Genomic DNA, 23,836 nt, shown 5'->3' with positions numbered 1-23,836 from the left:
CCGAGTGTGAGGAGGAAGCTCCAATGGAGGTAGAAGAGTACCCTCATAGGGATCTTCCCTCCCACGGTGACGCCAAAAGCTCAAAGAGCAAGGAGCCTCCAGCACCCAAGGCACCGCCCAGGGCATGCCACCCAGGTGCGAGTAGGCTAACCTGGGTGGCTAGCAGGGAGGCACCGTTGTCGGATAAGGACACTCCCCCGCCTGAGGCGAAGAGCTCCAGAGCGTATGCACCTACGATGAAGCCTCGTGCAGGCAAAAAGGCAGCGGCACCAGAACCAGGACAGTCGCTGCTACCTAAGCTGGAGAGGGACATTTCCCGCCAGGCTGGTCAGTCTTCGACCCAGCCGACAACTGGGGGACTGGTTGGCGCCCCTTCCCCCTTCCCCGGACTATTGAATGTGTGCGGTGTTATTCATGTGCCTGTCCCTGTCACCGTGTCTGTCCCCATTACACTAAATGTACCGGTCACTTTGTTCCCCTTTGTGTCTGTGCCTGTCCCCGTTAGTGTGTGTGTCCCTGTGTCTGTCATCGTCTTGGTCCCTGTCCTTCCCCCAGCTAACCTGCTCGCGCTGGCCCGTGGCGGGTTGTCTGGTCCTCCGATGTCGCTTTTTGGCGTTGGTCTCGGGGTCGTAGCCCGGTAGGCTCCCTTGAGGGGGGGCTCTATCACGGTACGGCCCCTCCCCCTTGAAATGTGTCTGTGTGTGTCTGTCTGTCTGTCTGTGTGTGTGTGTGTGTGTGTCTGTATTGTCATGCCCTCTTGTGTTGTGCACCTGATCCTTGTTGTGTGTAATTGTCATGAGTGTACATAAGTCTCCTCTCGTATCGTCAAAGTTGTTGGTGTTTGACCCACATAGTGTGTTTGTGTGTGTGTTGAATCGTGCTTGTTATTAAAACATATGTTCTGTTTAACATGCCTCGTCCCCGCATCCTTCTTAACCCGTTAAACGTCACAAGTTGATTAGGAGAGAGGCCATTTCAACTTTAAAAACCATCCAGAAGTATCAAAGGCACTTTTATTGGCCTTTATGCCTGATTGGATCATTCATTCTCTTAGTAGGTCTGTCCTGAGTGAAGTCATTTTAAATGAAGATGACATTGTTCAAACACACAACAGAACAAACACAAAAAGATCTCAAAATGCAAATAATTATTAAATATCATAATTTTACACCCCAGATTTCAAAGTCAAAGTCAGAACTGAAGTGTATAACAGTGAAGATTAACAGAAAGATAAGCATTAATGGAGATATGCATCAGAATGACAGCTTCCCTCCACTCAGAAGCTATATCTGATGATGGTACATATCTGTTTGCTCGCACGCACACATGCGTGGGGCGTGCAGAGCGTGTGAGGTGTGCGGGGCATGCAAAACGAGAAATCCATGCTCACCACAGCAGTACATTACTACGCCATGGACTCCCTTCACTAACAGTACCCTGCTGGAGAAACAGGAAAGGAATGTGCTGTGTCACAGGCCACAAGGCCTCTTGCCACAGCTAGGGTTCAGAGGAAGAGCATGTCTCCCAGGGAAACGGGTGGGGGCGAGGAAATTCCAGGTTAACCGGCTGCTACTGGCCATCAGAAGACATGACGTATAAACCAGGACATTTCTGGGCATTGTTCTCGGTGATGTTCAGACATTAATGTCATTTCATGCTGCCCCAGCTGTGATAACTAGGGAAGGAGTGTCTTCAAAATTAAAATATCCACAGGAAGCTGAAGAGACACTGTATTAGACAGCTTAGTGGATGCCATGTGTTCTAATACTGTATTAGAATTCATGTACTGAATTATTATTAAAATTGTAGCCCATACTCTGTACACGGATAACTGTTAACTGCAGATAATTGTCTTAAATTGTCATCCTGATGGTGTTAAAAGCTAAAATTCAGAAATTCAAAAATGAAATGTAAGAGATTCATATGATTGTGTAATGAATTTTTTTGGTTGTTCCTCAAAAATATAACTGCAACACTGGGTACGGAATGATAGGGCAGGATGCAATTGCAGGAGGGTTTAATGAAAACACGATGAAACTAAAACAAAAGAAAAAACAGGACTACATGAAACATAAAACAGGCAATCAAAACAACATATACACAAGCGAGCACTGGACTTAACTTGGAGGCAAAACAAAGCCAAATAACCAACATGGAACTCAGGAAAACACTTGGCTTAAATATACAAACCAATAAGGAAATAATGAGAGACAGGTGGAACAAGGCAGGGAACGAAATAAGGTGGCGGAACAGAATGAAACAAATACAAAGAAGCACATGAACAGGACCAGGAAGAAAACAGAAACAAAAAACACATGGAAAGGTGGCACCGTGGGAACCACAGTGCCAGGGAGGGTGCAATCATGACAATAATCTCCCAGGGTACTTTTGATTTCACTATTATGAAATTTGCAGCAGAATATTTTATGAGCAAGGAATAAACAGAAAAGGAAAACAAACGCATCAGAAAATCTCAAGAATGAAACTATTTGGTCTAAATGTGTTAAATGTAAAAACAAAAACATATGATGCACAACTAATAGAATCTGATTCTGGTGAATACTGGAGAGGTCAGCAGGCATGTGCAATTTCTCCAGCAGGTGAATGCCTAAGGAATGTTCCTCCTCACAAGTTCACGCAACTACATCCATCAGTAGAGCTTCTCACACAGCCTGATGTGACTGCATTTATTCAGGCCTGGGTGTAGATAAGCCAGAGTGGTCTGCAGAAAGCATGACTTGACTGATGGAGAGAGAGAGAGAAAGAAAGAGAGATGACCAGAACTGCTCACCGAGATGTTTTCAGCTATGATGTCATCTCCCAGGGAAGGCAGACTAATGTCGTTATCTCTGCTATACTGTCCTCAATCTTAATGTCTGTATATGTGTGTGAGTGTGTGTGTGGTAGGTGCATCTGTGTTAGAAGGAGAGTTCCAAGCCCTGAACTGGTCCTTATGAGATCACTACAATAACAGAAAATTGGATAGTGATTGCCTCGTTTAAACAGATACGTCCCACAATGAGACCATCGTTAGCTCTTCAACTATAAATAACCTTGACGAGAGGCTTCAGGTGCCAGTACAAGATGCACTCTCAGAAGAGTGCACTCTCAGAACTATAAGCAGAATGTTCTTCTTCCACACAGGGCCCAATCGAGTTCAGTTCTCTGCCATTCAGGTTATCAGTGCACCAGATATGAGTTTATAGCTTATATTCTGTCTGTTTTCCTTCTGCAGACCTTGTCATTGAATTGAACAAACAATTGCCCAGTGGTGAGGACATATTGGAGGTGAGGCAAGATTTTAAGAGCGGCAAAACTAAATCATTTAGGGCAAGTACCTATCCTAAAATACTCACAATGAACCTTTAAACATGACACATTCATCAAGTATGATTCCTAGTCTAAATGCTTACCAATAACCTAACTATCAGTTTACAACATAGTATAGACATAAAGTAAGACTAATGAGTTACAACAATTTAGCTCCAAAAGCATCTGAGACCCAGACGGACCCAGAGGAGAACGTGAGTCACCTTACTGCACTTACCGTGCATGGCTCTCTTCCATACAATACCAGCAAGGCTTAGAAAACATGCTATCGTTAATGTGACAGTATCACACTTCACCTCAGAACACCCTGCCTCTCAGCAGGTTGTTTCAAAATGTTTGGAGAAGGATTAAGCCAAGAGTGAAAAGGCTCCACTGAACTCAACAGGGACTCCTGTTAAAGTTCGCCAGCACATTCACTGAGATCCTTCCCTAAAAACTATGTTTTCCAGATTACACATTACATTACATTACCACAAAAGTGCACACATTTAAAGAAAGCAAAGGTAAAGGTTATGATGGGGGTATAATGGCATTCAGAGTGCTTTAGCAGTAGTAATTTAGTAACCTAAATTTCAGGCTGGATCTCCCATGGCCCTTGTTAGAATGGCTTTGAAAGAGAGGTTGGGGGTGGGGTTGACTTAAATTACATTTAAAGAGAACATGTCAATGTACCATTGCATTTTCCTGTACTACAAGCAAACTCCACGGCCAATAATAACTGCTAATAGTTACGAGGGAATTTATTATTAGCTAATAGTTTATAGTGATCTCAGATCTTTGAGCTATGTTTTACAGAAGCTGAACTCCTGTTTACTCACAAACAAAACATCTGAAGAATTTTTCAGCTGGACGTAGCTGGAAGAGCACTGGTCATAATCACTGCTTGGCCATGTAAAGAATTGTGTCAAACATTTATAAATAGACCAAACAGAATTATCCCATTGATTCTTATTGTATGGATTCATGACAGCATGTCATCACAGATTCCATGCATGTTTCAGGAGTGTGTCACTAACAGAAATCACTAAGCAATGGTGTTGAACATTAGATAGAACTAAACAGGCTCTCTCCTAATGTCCAAATGACAATTTCACGCCACTCTTTGAAAAAATATTACTGAACAGCTGGTGACTAGATTTACACTTTGCAGTTTATTAGGGCCACCTACTCTAGAGCTGTGTGTGTTTTTCACACACAACTGTGTGTTCATTAATTACATCATTTCATTTCATTGCTTTTAAGAAAGGTTCAAGGACAAAATATGTATGACTGTTAAACTACTGAAAAAAAAACCCATTTACATATATTTATATTGCCATGAAAAAGTACAAAGGTTTGTTATTCTTTACAACCCTTGTTATTTAATTATTAATCTTCTGGCACATTATGCAATAACTACCCTGAATTATTCAGTAACTTCAGAGAAACAAATATTAAAGGTATGTAGCTATAATAGTGTGGAATGAGGCTCTGGACTCACTGGTGAGTTCTGGGAATTTAATCGTTTAAACAAAAAACATTTCTTGATATTATAGCCCTTTCAAGATGGACTAAGTGTTTTGTCTGCCCCCTCTCCTTCATCTGAAAGGGCACCTTTCCAGGTCAGACCTAAGAAATGTTCCAGAGTGTTCCCCTAAAGACCTCCCATTCCTGGGCACCAGCTGGGTCTCTCCCTTCTTTCATCTAGTTTGAGAGCGGTTGGTATACACGATCGGTTAGCTTAGTCACAAAACATTTAGGAATTTCATTATAGATATTGTGGTATTAATATCTCTTATAGTCTGAAGCCTCATAAGCTCCCCCCCCCCCCCCCCCCACCAACCCACAAGAAACAACCAAACAAAACCCAAAACCTTGTGTACACCTGGTATCTTTACTAGTATCTATCAGCTCTTGGGACTCCAGCACCACTCCAGACTGAATAGCTAATCTGAATATGCATTTAGTCTACCTTTACAGTTTATTTTAAATGCTGGCTCAGAGCTGTGATGAAAAGCCTCACCTTCTTACATCTTTCCAGACTAATGGTCTCTTTCTCTGGTCTGTCAGTGTACCTCCTTTCACACCCACTCCAAAGAAAATTGCCAAATTACTATATGATCAGATGCTTATTATCACCGATTGCATGAAAACATGAAGAACTACATGTCTGGAGCTTCTTTGCTGACATCTTCAAAACACTCCATAACTCAAGCCATTAGTATCATTCTCTTATACACCCGAGCACCTCTCCTAGTGCACGCTGTTGCATCACCACATCAAAGAAGTCACGACCCGTTTGCCTGTGAACCCATCAACTCGTACTCAGACATTTGAAAAGTTCTGTACCTCAAGATGCGAGCAGAATTTCACTTTATTCCTTTTGTTAACTGAACCCCTTTGAACTCTAATTCTTTGTTTGAGACGGACATGATCCACCCACCTAATCGTACACCAGGGAGTCTGGTTGCAGTCACAGCTACCACAGTCGTCTTACTCAAGAGTCTTTAAACTCACAGCATGACTGTTGCTTTGCCAGTTTGTTTTGGCTTAACTGAGAGGGTGAATATCAATCTGCTTATGCACAGTCAAAATAATTCTAAAGCTTTAAAGAGAAACAGTGCTGGACCTGACCCTTGAACACACCTCTGGGTGTCTGGCAACCTTGAATCGTCCCTAGCAGTGTTTTGGCAGACTTATGGCTTTATCTGAGGAGCTTTTTTTTATGTCAAAATATGCAATGGATTGCACACATACCTCTATAATATAATCCTTGCCATCTTTTCCATGGACGGCCTTCACAGCACAAATATCCAGGCCTCCAAACATCTCAGCACATGAGTCAACCCACAGACGATACCTAAAGAACAGAGATCTTTACAAACATCGCTGCCGCAGCAGGTGGGTGACAAAAACTAAACCGGCTGACACTGTTCAATCAATCAACCAATCATGTTTTCATCTATTTATTTACTAACCTTAATATAGTTATTGTTATTTATGTATTTGTGTAATATTATGCAACTATATTTTCTGCTTCATGATGAGATGAACATTCCCTCAGACCCACCTATCTGTCATAGCGATTTGCTCCAGCATGGCAGAGCCTGTGTTGGCCTTCCAGTTTCCTGAAATGGACGTCCTCCTGTACAGAGAAAGGGGGATAGAGAGAGAGAGCGAGAAAGAGAGAGAGTATAAATGAAAAACAAAGAGACAATCAAATGTGTGACTGAAAGGGTGAGAATAATAGGAAGAAGTGAATCAACCACCAACTTCACAGATAGAATCAGCTAATAGTTTAATTCTTAGTCATCCAATCATTGTTTGACAAACTCTGGAGATTCAAAAACCTCTATCAGAAAGGCCAGGGATCACAATACTATACTCCTGTCAAGCGCACAGCCACTGTGATTGTGGAACATGCCAGGCACTAAAGGAAACTGGTGTGGAAGCGTGTTTGAGATAAGTGTGTGATCACAGGGCTCTGTGGTGGGCCTGCTCTGAGACTCAGTTTGGAAAGCTTCAAAGTGTGGTAGGCGTCACCACTGTGGCGCTCCCACTGTCTTTTAGATGACACTGCCGTGTGGGCTGGACACTGTTTATTTGTGCAGATTAGTGCCGATGATTCATCCATCAGCTATTCCTCTCCACTCTCTGCCCCACTCGTGGACAACCACATCGTCCGAGTGAATCAATAAAGAAATCACCTGTTACACAGGGAGAATGTTGCACACAAAGCAAGTTCAGCATGCAGATATGGTGCCGCGGTGACAGTGTCCCATCAGGGACAGCATCTTGGATGCTAAGTACGGTTGAAATGGGTGTCAGGCATCATATCTGCATTCCAACAAACAACCCTTGCCAGCGCAACTTGTAGTTAAATCGTGAAGTGCGTGAAGGAGCCACTGTTTCACGGGACCAGGAGGGAAGGAGACAGAGCACTCCTGGGAGTGGTGGGAAGCGCTCGTCTGGGAAACACGCCGCGAAGCGACTCTGGTTGTTGAGGCCCACCACTCTATGGTTAGAAGGGGCGTTCCCGCAGAGCCAAGCAGCAGGGCGCCGAACAGGGGAGGGAGAGGAGAGGGCCCTGCATTTCAGAGGCGGGAGCACTCACACAGTGGATGAGAAGGCCAGAGCCTGCTGTTTCCCATAGTCACGCACAGGCAGCAAGCACTTCGCTGGCTGGATGTGTGTTTGTCTGTCTCTATAAAGCATGTGGTTTCATACCTCTTGCCTTGTACCCGCAGTTACAGGCTAAGATGCATTTTCACTTTTTTCCACTGCTGAGCACAGTTGTTGACTAGGGTTAACTCTCTGCAATGTTTTCTTAAATTAACTTTAAAAGTTCTTACTTATAATGTTTCATATTAAAATGTTAAGAACACTCTCAGCTTTCTTCTTAATGAGGTACCATTTGACCTAAAGCACTACATAAAGAAATGTATTTTTGTGAAATATCTATTTGAAATTTCAGGGATCTTTCTGGTTTACTGTGAACATGATATTTAGCTGGGGTGCTTGAACTGTGAATAAACAGCGGCAGTTTAATACCACTGCATGTGAAAGAAATTAATACTGTTCTATAATAGTTTAGTAATAGTGGAACACCAACACTGTACACACACACAAACACACACACAAAGAGAAGGTTGGTAAACCTATCCTTACATGTATGCTTTGTAGTTGTTGCCAATTTTTTGGATGCGGATGTCGTACTTGGAGTCTACAAAGGGCTCTGCTGTGGCGTAAGTTTTGGCTAGTGCCACCACGCTGGTGATGTCCTGGAAGTCGTTAGAAGTCTCCACTTTAATCTGCCATGCAGAGGAAGTACAAGCAAAGGACTATTAGAAATGGAAATGCACTGGGACACCACAGAGTGACCTTCAGACAGATCTAATGTTTGCATGAAGCTACAATGCAAGGAAACATAAAAGTTTTGCAAATTGCGCCATTAAGCTATGTAAAGCCATAACCAAAAAATTAAGTACATCAAACTGTAACTGCTAAGCAAAGCATGTATATAAGGGGAAAATTCATTGCTTTAATGACAGTTTATGGTATTAAACGCTGAGAAACAAAAACTGCAGACTTTAAAAAAAGATTGAAAAAAAACCCAAACCCAAACAAAATCCACTGATTGGATATTTGTAGACAGAGTAACTACAGTCGTGGCCAAAAGTTTTGAGACTGACAAATTTTGGTTTTCACAAAGTTCACTGCCTCAGTTTTTGAAGATCCATTTGTCAGCTGTTTATATGGTATAGTGAAGTACAATTATAAGTATTTCATAAGTTTTTAAAAAACGTTTTAGTAACAAATACATCCAGTTTAAGCAAAGACTTATTTACAGTGTTGATCCTTCTATTTTAAGACTTCTGCAATTCACCTTGGCATACTGGATATCAGCTTCTAGGTAAAATCTTGACTGATGGCAACCCATTCTTGCCTAATCAGTGATTGGAGTTAATCACAGTTTCTGTTTTTGTTTGTCCACCCTCTTTTTGATGATTGACCACAGGTTCTCAATTTTGGCCATGGACCCAAAATGTCCATGTTTTGTTCACTGAGCCACTTGGTTATCGCTTTGCCTTGTGACATGGTGCTCCGTCATGCTGGAAAAAGCATTGTTCATCATAAAATTGCTCCTGGATCATTGAAAGAAGTTGTTCTTGGAGGATGTTTTGATACGAATCCTCACTGTGTGTGCAGATGTACTCACACCTGCCTTCTGCCATTCCTGAGGAAGTTCTGCATTGGTGGTGACCGAATTCCTATAGGTGCATCCTCTTTAGGAGATGGTCCTGGTGCTTGCTTGCATTTCTTGAGTACCCTGAAGCCTTCTTCACTGCAATTGAGCCTCGCTCCTTGGAAGTTCTTGATGGTTGATTTAAGTGCTGTCTTACAAACAGCAATGGCCTTGCCATGAAACCCTTTTGATACAATGCAATGATGACTGCAAATGTTTCCTTGGAGGTTACCATGTTTAACAGAAGAAAACTTCAAGCACCACCACTCTTTTAAAGCAACAAGTCTGCTCTTCTAATCAGTATGACAAAGTGATATCAGCTGCCTTGTCCTTGTTAACACTTTCTCCTGAGCTATCGAGATCACTGAAATGATGTTAGCAGGATATTTTTGGCACGGCTGAAATGTAGTGGCTGGAATGCAGTAAAATTTGTGATTAAGTTAATTTTCATGGCAAGGAATGATTTTGCAATTAATTGCAATTCATCTGATCACTCTTCACAAGCTAGAGTTGATACAAATTGCCAACATTAAGAATTAAAGCAGCAAACTTTGTGAAAACCAAAATTTGTGCTAGTCTCAAAACATTTGGCCACGACTGTAAACTCTGGTCCACTGACAAGTGTCTTATGGGAGGCCATATGAATGTAAGAGGTCTCACATAGCCACATTGAGCTACTAGACTGCAAGTTAAGGAAACCAGAGCCTTAGAATGGATGACTGCACACGTCTGTAAATGAGAAAGACCAGAAATGCTCTTGACACCTTTGTTTGAGACTGCTTCTCTTAGGTGAAGGTCATTTGCAGTTCTTTATTGGTAGCCATTTAATTTTAAAACATTCACTTTATTACTACTGTAACCAAGGCGATGGCAAGGTCATCGAGACTGCTGGGCCTGAAAACCTTCCTCTGTAAATGGATTCCTGGATTTCCTGACTGGGAGACCTCAGTCATTCCAGATCAGGATCACCACCTTTATTACCAACAAACTGAACACCGGGGCCTCCCAAAGCTGTGTACTCAGTCCTCAGTCTAACTGTTGCTCACTCTGACACACAACCACATCATCAGCTCAAACAGCATCATCAAGTTCACTGATAACACAACTATGGTGGATCTCATCAGCAGGGATGACGAGTCAGCGTACAGACAGATGTAATGGCTAACAATGCAGAGTCCACAACCTGTCTATGAATATGGACAAAACGAAAGAGATGGTTGTTGACTTCAGGAAGTTGTGGGTTGATCACTCTCCGCTCAACATTGACTCATCTGTGGAAATCTTCCCAAGCAGCATGTTCCCTGGTGTTTAAACTAGTGCAAAACTTCACTTGGACCCTCAACTCAGCTCCATAGCCAAGAAACCCAGCAGCAACTCTATATCTGAGGAGGTTGAGGAAAGCTCATCCCTCTACCACCATCCTCACCATGATCTACAAAGGGACAGTAGAGAGCATCTTGAGCAGCTGCATCACTGCCTGATTTGGGAATTGCTCCATTTCTTGCCTGCAAGACTGCACAGAATAGTGCAGAAAATCATCGGGCTCTCACTTCCTTCCATCATGGAAGGAAGTGAATAAATATTTATATGTCATAGTAGGATACATCTTTCGTACATGCACCCCCCCACTCCCACATTCCCACTGAGCACCCCACACCCCCCACCCCACCTACAACTGATCAAACCCCCCACACCCCCACTGCTTCTCATGATTGTGGGGGTCAGGCACGGTCATGAGCAGCACAAAGCACAGAAGGAAAGTCTCAAGGCGATGGAGGCGTTGTATAGTCTAACAGATTCCTGTTTGTTCAAGGAAACAGGGCCGTGGAAACAGAGATGGAAAGGGATAAGAGTTCAGTCAGTGATCCGTCAGCTTCAGGGACACCCCTGGCTGGGACTTGTCCTGCTGTGCAACCCTTGAGGATCAGCACTTCCTTACCCGCCATGGGAAACATGTTCACATGTCCTTTTGCTGTTTGTTCACATCCCCTTTCATACTGGCACAGACCTTCATAATCACTATTACCATCTGGAGTGAGGACATCAAAATATCGCACTAAAGGACACTAACCTGATGTTAAAATCTGTTATGCCAACATTTCATTGCACACATATAATTTCTTTAATTGATGAATTATGTAAAAAGAAGGTGATTCATTAAGTACTTAATTAACCTTATGGACAAATAACCATTTGTGTTTGCAAATTTTCTCCAGTAGGAAGCCAGCAGTTGATCAACAGAATTACATAACGTCATATGCCTCTATTAAAGAGTTCTGAGGTGGAAATCCCCTGAACACTCCCTCTTGCTCCTTTCAGGGACATGTGAACTGAGATCATAAAACTTAGCACACCACACCCTCTAGCCCTGTTTAATAAACACACACACAGAGACATAAACAGATATCAATACACGCAAATACACAAATACCCGCATACAAGCACCCATGCATGCATGTTTACACACTTGCACATGCTATGCTCACACACATGCACACACAAACACGAAGCTGCTGCAATCATGTATGAAGGACTGAAAGTTTGAGTTACAGCTATTCTATGTGTACTTCTACCATAAGTTACACTAGGTTTTCACCATTAACCTATTTGGACAAACACAGGGTGATGAGAACTTCAGCTGGCCCTTGAGCTGTACAAATATCATTATTCTAGCATATTTATCATCCTGCAGGTTATTATCCCTTTCTTATGACAAGCCATCTGGCCCCTCAAAGCACAACCTGCAGGCAAGTTATACTGGGAAGTGAATTCGGGACATTGCCTCAAAGATTTTATACCTCTACGTTATCGGATTTATAAAGTCCGTAAAATACCCGTTTAACTTCTTTTGTTCGTTTTTTTTTTTTTTTTTAATGATTTACGTATAATAGACACATCAAGATACTGTAATTACAGTGTGTAATTATTACATGAAGAACAGCTTCCATCAAACCCTTAATTTAGAAATTTAGCACAACTCAGAGATGATATACTGTATGTACTGCTTAACTTCTTGCAGGCAGAAGAAAAAAAACAAACAAACCTGAGCTGAGTTCTCCTACTCTAGAACCTCGAAACAGAAGCCATAAATGTGTTTAGCTCATGTGAAATGTGACATGATGACATCAAAATTAAGCGTCATGGTCCTTACCTTTCCCATGCCTGCATGGGCGTGACCCATCTTCACCACAACCGGGAATGTCGAAGCATGCAGCTGGGGAAAGAGAAAACATCTCAGAGAGGAGTGGTAACCACAGTTAGGAAATTGCTGAAGTGCGGTTCTATTCATTCAAGTGCTGTAGAGAGGCTGTGTGGCTGAGGCCTGTCGCTGTCCTCTGTGCCCATGGTGATGAGGAGCATGGCGACGCCCCCAGTGCTGATGTACTCTTGGGCTCCAGAACAGTGAGTGGCAGAATATTTGGTGGCTTGTTATATACTGCTGCATCTCCACTGCACACCAGCCTGAACCCCCCCAAAAAACTTTAAGAACCTATGGACACAATTGATGTATGAGTTCCCTGAGGGCTCTTTGGAGAGTGCTGGTGTTTAGGCAGTGAGGTGTTCCAGGAAGAATGTCGGTTTTGGTATGACACAAAAGGAAAGTTCCAGAAAGAGCGATGGGAGGATGGCGGAGTTTTCAGTGGGTTTGGGCAGAAGGAGCAGGAATGCAGACATCTAATATGATGAAAATAAAAGGATGGCTCCAGATGTTCCTAAAAGCAGAGCAGCTCAGACAATCAGTTTTGAGATTTTATTACTTTATTACAAAGATCTGTTCATCCCTGGTGGTCAGATAAGTCAACAGACATGTAAAAGACCAATGACCATGAATGTTCAGTGAAAAATGCCTAACCACGATGTCGATGTCCTATGATCAAACCACAGATTAAGTTTCAATAATTCTGAAGTCTCTTCTCTAATATGTGAATATAGAGCATAATCGCATAGATGCACCCATTATATCATAAGAATTTGATTTTAGCGCTTACACTTAGCGAAAGTACAAGTATGACAGAAAGTTCAAGTATGGCAACTTTTTTTTGCAAGGTCCTTGAACTGTAACTACAGCCTTGATCTATTCCAGTAATTTCAGTACTAATGCATGGAATGGAGCCTCACCTTGACTTGCACTACTGTAAACTTTGCAACTGTAATGATGTTATACAAAAGGATCTTAGGACACATTAGTGACTTTGTCAGGCTGGCAGTCTGCCAGGGCTCAGGTGAAACATGTATGGGAAGAAGTAAGCGCTCTCCTGCCACTCATATCGACATAGAGCGTGATGGTAACGTTTTGGCTCAGGCACAAAATCCAGACACAACCAAACTCATCTCAGTCAGGCAGCTAAGACATCAGGTAGAGGCTGAATTGCAGGATTTCAGTCCTTTCTGAACAGATCTTCAAAAAATATATAAAAGGCACTCACCACTCACCAATACATATTTTTGTGTTTGAATCTGCCATGTCTTTTATTGTCATGATTAGTCCCTCCCAGCTTCCGTGGTTTCCCTGTCTTGTGTGTTTTGGTTCCATGCCTTAGTTTCGTTTTCTCCTCCCCTCGTTTGATTGCTTGCACCTGTCCCTCGTTTATACCTTTGGTTCTTGTATTTAAACTCTGTCTTGCTCCCTGTGTTTTTGCTGTTCATTGTTAGGCTTCATTGCGTTTGTGTTTGGTTGTTTTGATGTTTTTGCAAAGCCCGTAAGTTTGTACGCCATGCCTCTGTGCCATCTTAGCCTCCGTGTTCCCTAGTCCTTGTTATAGCCTGCTTCCCATTTGCCTTCGTGTACTTTTGCTTTGTGCTTCCTAGCTTTCATGTATCCTAGCCCTTGTCTTGTTGTTCATGGATCCCCGTGCTCTCAGTGTTGGCTCTATGACCCTGGACTGCTTTAACGACTCTGATTCTGGATTTGCTCCTATTAAATCTCGCTCTTCTCCGCACGTGTCCGCCTCCTTACCGCTCAACGTTACATTTATCTTAATCAGGATTTAATAAACTGGTATAAACTGTCGGAACATGCAGATAGGCAAATCAGTTCTTCAACAAAGGAACTAACAACATAATGAATGTAGAGTACTGGCTGACAGTTTCAGTTACACATAAAGCTAAATAAATAAATACACAAATGTATTTATTTACACATTGTAATGAAATTACCATTAGTGAGGAGTAATTACCAGTAGTTCTTAACTGAAAAAGGTGCTCTATAAGCACTTATATACACACTGTAAGGTTCTGTAGCCTCTTGCTCAGCCCCAATGGATCCATGATGTTAGATTAGAGGGGGCCCCTGTTTAGGATGTTTCTCTTTGTAGAAAGAATGGACTGGACTGAGAGCGGTGACTGTTGCACTGGGGGCTGAGTAAGAGCCTGTGTGACTAATGAAAACTGAAGATGCACTGGTCACTACAAGGCGACCAATCGCGGAAGTCTTGGCAGCATATGACAAACATGGACAATCAGCCAGTAATCTGAAGTTGAATGCACATTTTACACCAACAGGTGCACCTGCTGCAGATACACATTCATGTCTCACATGGGTTGCATATTCCAACATGACAATGTCCCCATTATATAGTGGGTAAAAGGTTAGGTTCAAAATGCTCAAAAAGTTCAAAATGTAAAAACTCTGGTTTTCTGCATCTGAACTGCACATCTCACAGCACAGTCAGGAGGGGTTTCAGGAACACCTGTTCACACAGTTCAGGCAGTGTGTAATTATGTACCTGGCGCTAACATATTGTTAGGTGTTTCCCTTGTTATTTCCAGCCCATGTGTCTTCTAATAAGCAATGATTTTTTAAATGCTTGTAGAAATTTCATAGTGTGTCCAGTTAAATCACTAACAAAATCAGAGGTAGTGTGGTTTTCTAATTGTTTTCAATGGTTGTTCCTATTCTTAGGTCCTTGATGGAAATATATATTCAGGTGCTTCATTCTATTATGACCCTATATACATCAGGGATTGAAAAGATGTGAAAATAAGAGTGTAATACAGACCGAAGTAAGAGAAATTAAGTGGTGAGAAAACTGTAGAAGACATTTCCTGCTAGAAGCTTGGCATGTCTTGAAATGCACACAAATGCTTTTTTCAGACAAGCACACAAACAAACACACACACACCCATAAACATGAGTACACAAACCCATGCATACAAACATAGACTTCAGTGTAACATGAACCAGCTGATCTCAAGGGACAGTGCCACAATGTGCTGTTGAAAAGAGGGGAGGATAAGTGAGAAGTGAGAGAGTGATAGAGCAAGACATTGAAAGAGATTGAGAGAGAGAAAGAGAGAGGTGTTCCTGCCCACAACAGGGATTTCCCCTTCCATATGTGTGACGCACTGCACCCCCAGCAATAATGCCTGTTCTGCTGCTCCCATCTCTAGCCGCCAGCATTCCTCACTGCTTTCCTGTCCCCATGACGACAGAGGTAGGGTGAACACCACATCCCTGCCTTCACATGGCAGAATGTTCCGGAACAAACAGTGTGGTGGAAAAGTCTGGAATGTCTCACACCAAACTTAGAATGATGTCTGAGGTAGCAGAGACGCATTTGTGTGTAATTCATAAAATCACAAACAGCAGCCAGCAGAGAGTAAAGAACAGTAAAATGGTGATTATCTTCACCATTTTACTGTTCTTTTACTCTCTGCTGGCTACTGTTTGTGATGGTGAAGATAAGCAAAAAAGCAAACATATCTAGTTATATGGAAACTAACATTAATTGCTGATTTAGCGACTAGTGATTTATCCACTACTAAATACGGTAAACTATGCACCTATTAAATGGTTCATTTGTTACATGGTACATGTTCATATGGTAAAAGGTACATTCACTTTAAGAATACAATATAAAAAAAACCTGGAACATTCAAACGCTTCATTACAAACAAACAAACAAACAAAAAAAAAAAATTCAAATATGTTCAACAAACCATTAAATAATTACTCCATGTAGCTAGTGTTTCCATTGTTCCCTGTTTGGAACTCATTTCCAATCTGAATGTCCTTTAGAAAATTCCCTTTTGCTTTTACTATGAAGGCAAACAGTGGGTTTTCATTACGTTTTTATAAATTATTTTTTGTCATTGACAGTTAAATGAGTATACATGGTACACTGTGAATGTATTTGAGGGGTGTCCTGGCACAGTCCAGCAACCTGCTCCTACCAACCAGGCACAGGGCGGGTGGAGGGGTAGACAAGGAAAGACAGATGGTCCTTTAAGTTTCTGGCACTACTGACTCACTTCCCTTACTCTGAAACACCTCAGTGTGACATTCTGAATGCCTGGGTAAAGTGTCCCACTGACTGCAGCAAGGAGGTGAATGGTTAAACACATTCAGACACACATGGCTTTTCATGTGCAGACTACAGCAGTGACAGACGTAAGACATGTGCGGCACATTATAGGGGGATCATGGTTAAAATGGACAGTGGAACTCATCTGGACAGAGACTTGTACTACGCCTGGGATTATGTCAATAGTAAACACACTGACATGCAGAATTTCCTCATGAATGCAAAAAAATAACTTAGCTTATCATTGTGCCTTTTAGAATATGAATTTGCAACTTCGTAATCATGAGTGTGGGACCATTATGTAATAAAACTAATATTAGATGGCATACTAATGATAGTAATATCAGTAATCAGTAACTATAGGGCCAAACCTACGAAATCCTGAGGCCTGGACAGAACATCTGGGAGATCAGGCCTGGCCTAAGAATGGTGCTGGTAATGCAACAATGATCCACAGCTGTGGGCTGTCAATCCTGAACCACAAGAACATGACTTGCCAGATGGCTACATTTTTGCACCCAGGAGTTATAAAGCCCTCTGGGAAAAAAAGAGTGCACAGGGTATAAATCTCTGTTTCAACACTTCATTTCGCTAAAAGAGAAGAAAATCAGCATTTCAGTTAACATTAATTGAGCCCTTGCTATGAAAAACCATCAGCCATTTCCCCTTTTTGTGCAATCAATTATTTTAGTTTTTGATTTTGTAGAACCTTTGCAGTAAAATTACAATAAAAAGTGAAATATGCTTTATTTAGACTTACCTTGCAATAAAACTTGTAATTATTAAATATTATTTTTTTTTATTTTATAGAATGCGGAAGAACAGTATATGGGCTATGTACGGTTTTACATTGCAAAGGCTCAATTATTAATAGACTTTATTAATAGGCTTTACTTAACTCCCAGAGATCATGTTAAAGCTTAATTGAGTTTACATCTGAGCATAAAATGCTGCCTTGCCTTTCAGTAAACAAATATTTTGCAGATTAAAACACAACTTATACAACTTATAACTAACATTACATAGTAATTACAGTTTGCTTTGTTTTTGCCATTATTTTCATGGATGCCTATCATGTCTCTTTGCCTACAGAGATTCTATACAGATAGTCAGCCACAGTTGACATGACTTACAAATGTGAACAGAAGCTGAAATTGCCCTGTTGTTGAAATTCTGTTTCAAACCTGCAAACCTCCTGAGTCATCAGAAGATGTTGAAGATTGCACCCAGATGAACTATTTGCAAACTGTTGCACAACTCCTTCATTGCAACATAATTCTATTGCTTGCACTAGTGAAACGTATTCTGTATCATCCATCATCCAAAATAGAACTACTTCCATGCACAAATGGATTTCACTCTGTAATAAACTGCAATGCTGTATATAACACAGGATCATGTTTCTTGAGATGTTGCTGAAATGTACATATTCAAAATTATTTTCCTTTAAATTTTTTAATCCTTTTAATCCAAATAATTTTTTGAATAGCTCTTTGATATTATTAATTCTAGTTTAATTCCTAGCCTGGGTACTTTCTGTATAACTGTAGGTAGTTCAGTGTGGCAGTCTGTTTGGTATGCTACATGTGCTCCCTCCAATATAAATTCCTCGGATGTGTAAAATACATGGCAAAGAAAACAGATTCTGGTAGCTTTGTACGTGAAATATGTTAGCTTAGAGCCCTTGAACCTCCTTGCCTTATGTAGCCATAACATTATACAAGTATGCTGGGCTAGAACATTTACAATGTTTTTCCTTAATTTTAACACTTTTTTGAGTACATGAGTTTATTGCATATAATGTATTAAAACACACTGTAATAGACCAAACAGACCTAATCATAGAAATGGCTTAATGTCCTTTGATTTGAAAGAGACTTGAAAATACAGTCGCAGTTCATACTGTGAGACAGCTATGCCTCAACAATGACATATTTCAGCAGTATTTTAGTATAAGCTAACAGCTGCATAGTAGGAGCAATTTACGACCATGCTCGATGTGCATGCTCCAACATATGACACACACAGTACAACAAATCCACTAGACAAACAGGGTGGGAGCAGTCTTCTTTCCACATGCTCTATCCAGCTACTCGTTATGAACTGTTTATTTTTAAGCAATGTTTCTCTGAGCCACCACCAACCACCCAATAGCCCAACGATTTCGACAGACCTGACGGATCAAATGGGCTGGGATACACTAGGATTTGGAATAGCGTCTCCTGGCAGTCCAATCAAAGGAAACTGTCCAGTCCAATCAAAGGAAACTGGGCTCCCTTAGGATGACGAAAGAAAGGAACCATTCCCAAGAGACCACTCAGGACGCACGGCATACAAATGCCTAAGTGTTTGCCACTGTCGTAGTAGGAAACCATATTAAATTTCATACAGTGTCACAGCAGGAAGAGCTGAATGTTTTGACCATAGAGTCCACTTAGTGTGGATTCAAGTCAGTCTGCATGAAGCGCACTCCATGGGCAGGAGCAGGAGATGAGAAAATATGATGATCTGAATGTAAAACAATGTCGACCCAAAATCATTCAGTAATCTCAGACTCAGTAACAAATTACAGCACTTCCAGTCCTACTCAGAGCCCATCTTTATTTATTAAAGAATTAAGAATAAAAAGGTTATGCTAATAGAAATAAGATTATGAAAAGAATACATTTTTCAATTTCCTGCCTTGTACCCATCAGGAAGTGATTTTAAAATAATTATTATATTATAAAAGATTTCATATTGCATATTGGTGAAGAACAATATATTCTAATATATTTTGCTGAATTACACTGTCAGAAGGAACAAGTGTTGACTATAAAAATCATCTAACCAACTGCGTTAAAAGACATATCTGCTGTTTTGAAAGGTGCCTTTGCTTTTATTTCCCATAAACGGTGAACATTAGCATCTGCATGTAGCCTTTGTAGTCTGCACCTTCTGGGCAGGTTTACAGTCATTCCGTTCAAACGCATTAAAGGGAGGAAATAATAAAAGGCTGCTATAAAATGACGGCAGCATGACACACTCTCCACAGACTGGAATTGTTTTGACTGCTTTTTATGTGGCAGTGAGTGCTACTGGCTACCTGGAGCCCTTTACAGGCCTTCATACAGGCCGAGCTGTGTCGGTTACACCACAGGACTATAGTCTCGCCTGACATCCATTAGGATGGTATCAGGAAGAGACAACTTCTAGTTTCAGGCCTGGAAAATTACAAGGTGGAATATTCTTTCTTTTTTTGTGTGTGTGTGTGTGTGTGTGTGTGTGTGTGTGTGTGTGTGTGTGTGTGTGTGTGTGTGTGTGTGTGTGTGTGTGTGTGTGTGTGTGTGTGACGGAGAAGCTCCCTGCCAGGACACCTGTAGCTGTTTCCTGCACTCATCAAACATCTGAATCAAGAGCATGTGGAAGTTTCAGTTAGCAGTACAAAAGCCCCTCACAGCACTGAAACTAAACACAGTACACAGCTATCCCTCAGCGCTAAAATTTTTCAGCATTAGCTAACAGCTGCGCTGCTGTGGCAGTTTATGGCCAGTCTAAAGCCCACTTAATGTGCATGCTCATACAGTTGACTCTGTAGTACAGATCTATTAGGCAAATTGTCAAAAGACCTCCAGCCAAACAGTCTTCTCCCAACATGCCCTATCCATATACTCTTCATTTTTATGTGATTAACCACTATTAACCACCACTAACCCACTCAAGAGCCCAATGTCTTGGACTTTTATTGCATGAATTAATTATATTCCACAAAATTATGTGTGGAGCATATTTGAGTGCAAATTATGCATGGGGCACTTTGCTTGATTCCTTTGGAAGCAGCATGGCATATTCTGGAGTAAACTTTGCTGTGGTCTGTGTGCGTTGGGCCAAGGAGCGGATACTGGCCTTACTGTGGCTAAACTATATTTTGCCTGGATACTAAACCCATGTGAGATGATGCTCTCCAACACTATGGCATCAGGTCCAATGGGTTGTTATTTGTTGGCACACATCATGTTTTGTGTCTTGGAAGGGGGGCTAGATTGCCCAAGCAGTGCTACATTATTGGTTATGTTCAAGCAGGGTTGTTAGTAAGTGCCAAGGACACCAAAATTCTTGCTGAAAAGGCAAATAAACATTGGTAGGATATGGCCTACAATCTTGTGCAAAAAGCTTATGATATGTGCCTGTCTATATTTTTTTAAATGATCACCCAATGAAGTAATTGACAAGGTGGATGGAGGGCGTCTACTGTCTAGTAAGAGCTAATTTAATTGATTATATCTCTTGCAGTTTATATAATTATGCAATGCAATTACAAATTCTGAAAACACATTTCCAAAATTACATAGAAAAAAGGTTAGCAAAGAAACAAAATCTGTTTGAAGTTTGCTATGATGATATTCACTCTCCATTCTTGTTCATTATGTTCAGGCAGGTATTATAGGCTTACAACATATTGGTATTATTTGAGGTCTTGCAAACCTTTTGCTGGAATTTATGCTGGAAAACAGAAGCAAAACCATTATATCAATAGAGTTTGACAAATGTAGCATTTCACTAATAGTACTCTGCAATATGTTTATGTCAGAATGCATAAATGTAGCTAGATGTAATACAGAAATGAGCTGGAGACTCATTCTGAATTTGTCTTTCTGAATACAGACATTTATTTAAGAATACAAAAACCCTGGAATGAAGTATGACTGCTAAAGTTGTGGCCCATATTTGGACAATCTAGAAGTTATAATCTAAACTGTACATGAAGGATGAGACACTTTACCAGCTATGTCATTGACCTATAACATAGTCACAAAGTGAAACAGGTGGTCAGATACAGTAACATACAACAAATAACTCTTGACCATATGAAATGTGCTTTGCTTTATAAATAGCAAGCTGATTTAAAAAAAAGGATTAAGTAATAAAACATTTCTGGTGCCTACAAATCATGTTTATTACAAACAGTCATTGCAAACTTTGATGAAGCACACAGTATGGGAAAAAGGAAACCAAATGTGTTTAGCACTGTTAATACGATGGTTGGATACCATAGTATTCCATACTAGTGCACTGTTCACTGTTGATGCAATTATGCAATGTTCAAGAATTGCAGGGACCGTGTTGATAACGATGTGTTCTAGTTATCTCTGCGATGTATAGGTTTGGACACAAAGCTCTTCTATGATGTTGTGATTAGGAACAGGCCCTGTTCCATGGGATGAGTGAGTGAGAAAGAGAGCAGAATAGCGAAGGCAGAGGTGCTGGCTCGTGATCTGCACCAGCGGAGGCATTGGCTTTCTAAACGCATCACACGAGTGTTTCCAATTAACTAGCGTCTATTCAAGGACTTCTGTTCTCAAACACAGTGAGACATTTTGGTTGTGGATTCCATGCTTGGAAGACTACACTTTTGTTTCCATTATTCACACATCTGGGTGTACTGAATATTGGATATATGCTTTCATATCTGCTGAATATTGGAATATGTGCTTTCATATCTGTTGCAGTAAAGTGTAACAGCGAATATGGCAGATCAGGATGGTTCTGGAGGTGCACCTAAGCATGCTGGCTAATCGCATGCTCTGTCAGAGGCAGCCCGTGTGAGGCTACACCTGGTCCTGGGAAGCACCATGCACTACACATTTGATATCTGCATATCTGCTAGTGCACATTTGTTAGTGCTATTTCCTCTGCCATAATCCACACGTCCCAGCTCGGGAGGGCTTGATGATTACATGACAAGTGAAACTGGGCGTGCTGGAACAGGGGAAACATATAAAGTGCAGAGTATGGGGTCATCAGCCATAGAACTGACAACCATGCACTTCAAAAGGCAGAAACAGGAGGTTTCCAGTTAGTTATTTTCAATTAGGGGCCTGGTGAGGACCAGTGAGGACTGGTTTGGGAGCATTGCACTATTTTTGCTAGCATATGGGAATGCTTTGCTACAGCTGGCCCTGTGTTTGATGTCAGCCTCAGAGCCTTGGGTACATTGAACTCAGTGACTTCTCCTTTTCCTCATAATCCTATGGCTGATAAAGATATCTACAGCCATGGATGCTTTTGATCTGTTACAGGCATCATTCCTTATAGTGGTCATCTCTGATATAGGTGACTGGTGAAATATCACTCCTTCAGCCTTACTTTATAATCTGAACACACATGTTTACGTTCTACACTAAGATGTCTCCATTCCTGAAAGCCAAGAATTAAAAGTGTAGCTAAGTACTGTTAGCATCAATGTTCATTAGGCACTGTGTGCATCAATGGTCGATAGGGGGTTGATTTGGATATCAGGAAACAATGGCAAATTTTGTGGTATTATATGGAACACATTAATTTGCATTACTTATTATCATGTTCTTTTTGTACTTTTATCAGTGTCTAAGCAGATGCCCCAGTGGGTCATCACAGCAGTGGTTAATTTTCCAGGTCCATTTTTGTATGCTGAGCCAAGAGCATTAAGCTCTTGAGTCATGCGGTGTAATGCCCTACCTAGTTCAGGCATTGCTGCTCTCAAAAAACAACACATCGTTCAAAAACCTTTAGATTCACCAGTTACCAGTTAGAGATTTGCTACATGTTATGTATATACATGATGACATAGTTACAAATAACATGATTTGTGTCAATATGGCCCACCAAAGCCACTTCCCATAACATACAACACGCTATAAACAACAGGGCCATTAAGAGTACTTTAACAATAACCATGTCCCATTCTATCTGCACACCCCTTACATTTACCCCAATTCCCTCAGAGGCAGGGTGATTCTGTTTAAACTACAGCTTGACGAGACATAACAGTTTAAAAAACATCCCAATAAAGGCTCAATAAACAGATGAGCAAAATCCAGTTAAACTTTAACAGCCCATTGACTGCAAGGGAATGAACAGCTTAACAGTCCTGAAATAGCATCAAACTTTCACATCGATGTTAGTGACCAAACGCTGAAGAGGAACAGGGTCTTGGCTTTCCCACGCTACAAGTGAATGCAATTGAGAGAAGAAAGAGAGGGGGGGATTCCTGTAAAAAATTAATGTTAGGACGATTAGTTCCTATGACAGTCAAACATACCCAGTGGACATCAATGTGGTTCTTTGAGTGAACACTGACCACTCTCCAGCCAGATGGTCCAAAGATGACAGAGGAGCTGACCAAAAGAAGTTCTTACTTTGTGCTCTGTATAATTTTAGCAGGTTGTGGAAAAGAAAATCTTGCAAAAAAAATATGGCACCCTGACACATGGCCTAGGTGTGTTCAATTAAGAGAATTCCTATTGCCTGTGATGTTGTTTTAAACATCATTTTGAGCTGCTTTATTGTGATTTGTTTTAATTCCAGCAGTGGGGTTCTGAGGACAAAGAAAATGTTTATTATATAAATATTACTTCTGCGCTTGCTTGGACTCAAAAGTGTTCTGGTAGGTTTTCTGTAAGGTTTTCTGATGCTGATGTTTTCAGAATCAGAAAACATCCTTTAATGGAGATTTAGA

General features: G+C 41.1%; 1 protein-coding gene across 1 annotated transcript in view; it reads right to left on the bottom strand.

The window, feature by feature from the left end:
- The window catches only part of syn3 (synapsin III), a 90,481-nt gene that overhangs the window by 5,813 nt on the left and 60,832 nt on the right, over nucleotides 1-23,836 (bottom strand). Inside the window, exons 7-10 of the mRNA XM_035535878.1 lie at nucleotides 12,207-12,269; nucleotides 7,978-8,120; nucleotides 6,380-6,454; nucleotides 6,067-6,169 (exon numbers count right to left, since the gene is read on the bottom strand). Coding sequence (XP_035391771.1) covers nucleotides 6,067-6,169; nucleotides 6,380-6,454; nucleotides 7,978-8,120; nucleotides 12,207-12,269 — 384 coding nt within the window. The remainder of the gene's footprint in view (nucleotides 1-6,066; nucleotides 6,170-6,379; nucleotides 6,455-7,977; nucleotides 8,121-12,206; nucleotides 12,270-23,836) is intronic.

This window comes from Electrophorus electricus, chromosome 2, assembly GCF_013358815.1.
Source record: "Electrophorus electricus isolate fEleEle1 chromosome 2, fEleEle1.pri, whole genome shotgun sequence".
Lineage (NCBI taxonomy): Eukaryota > Metazoa > Chordata > Actinopteri > Gymnotiformes > Gymnotidae > Electrophorus > Electrophorus electricus.
Note: the sequence above shows the minus strand (reverse complement) of the source record. Positions and strands in the feature narration are given on the sequence as shown.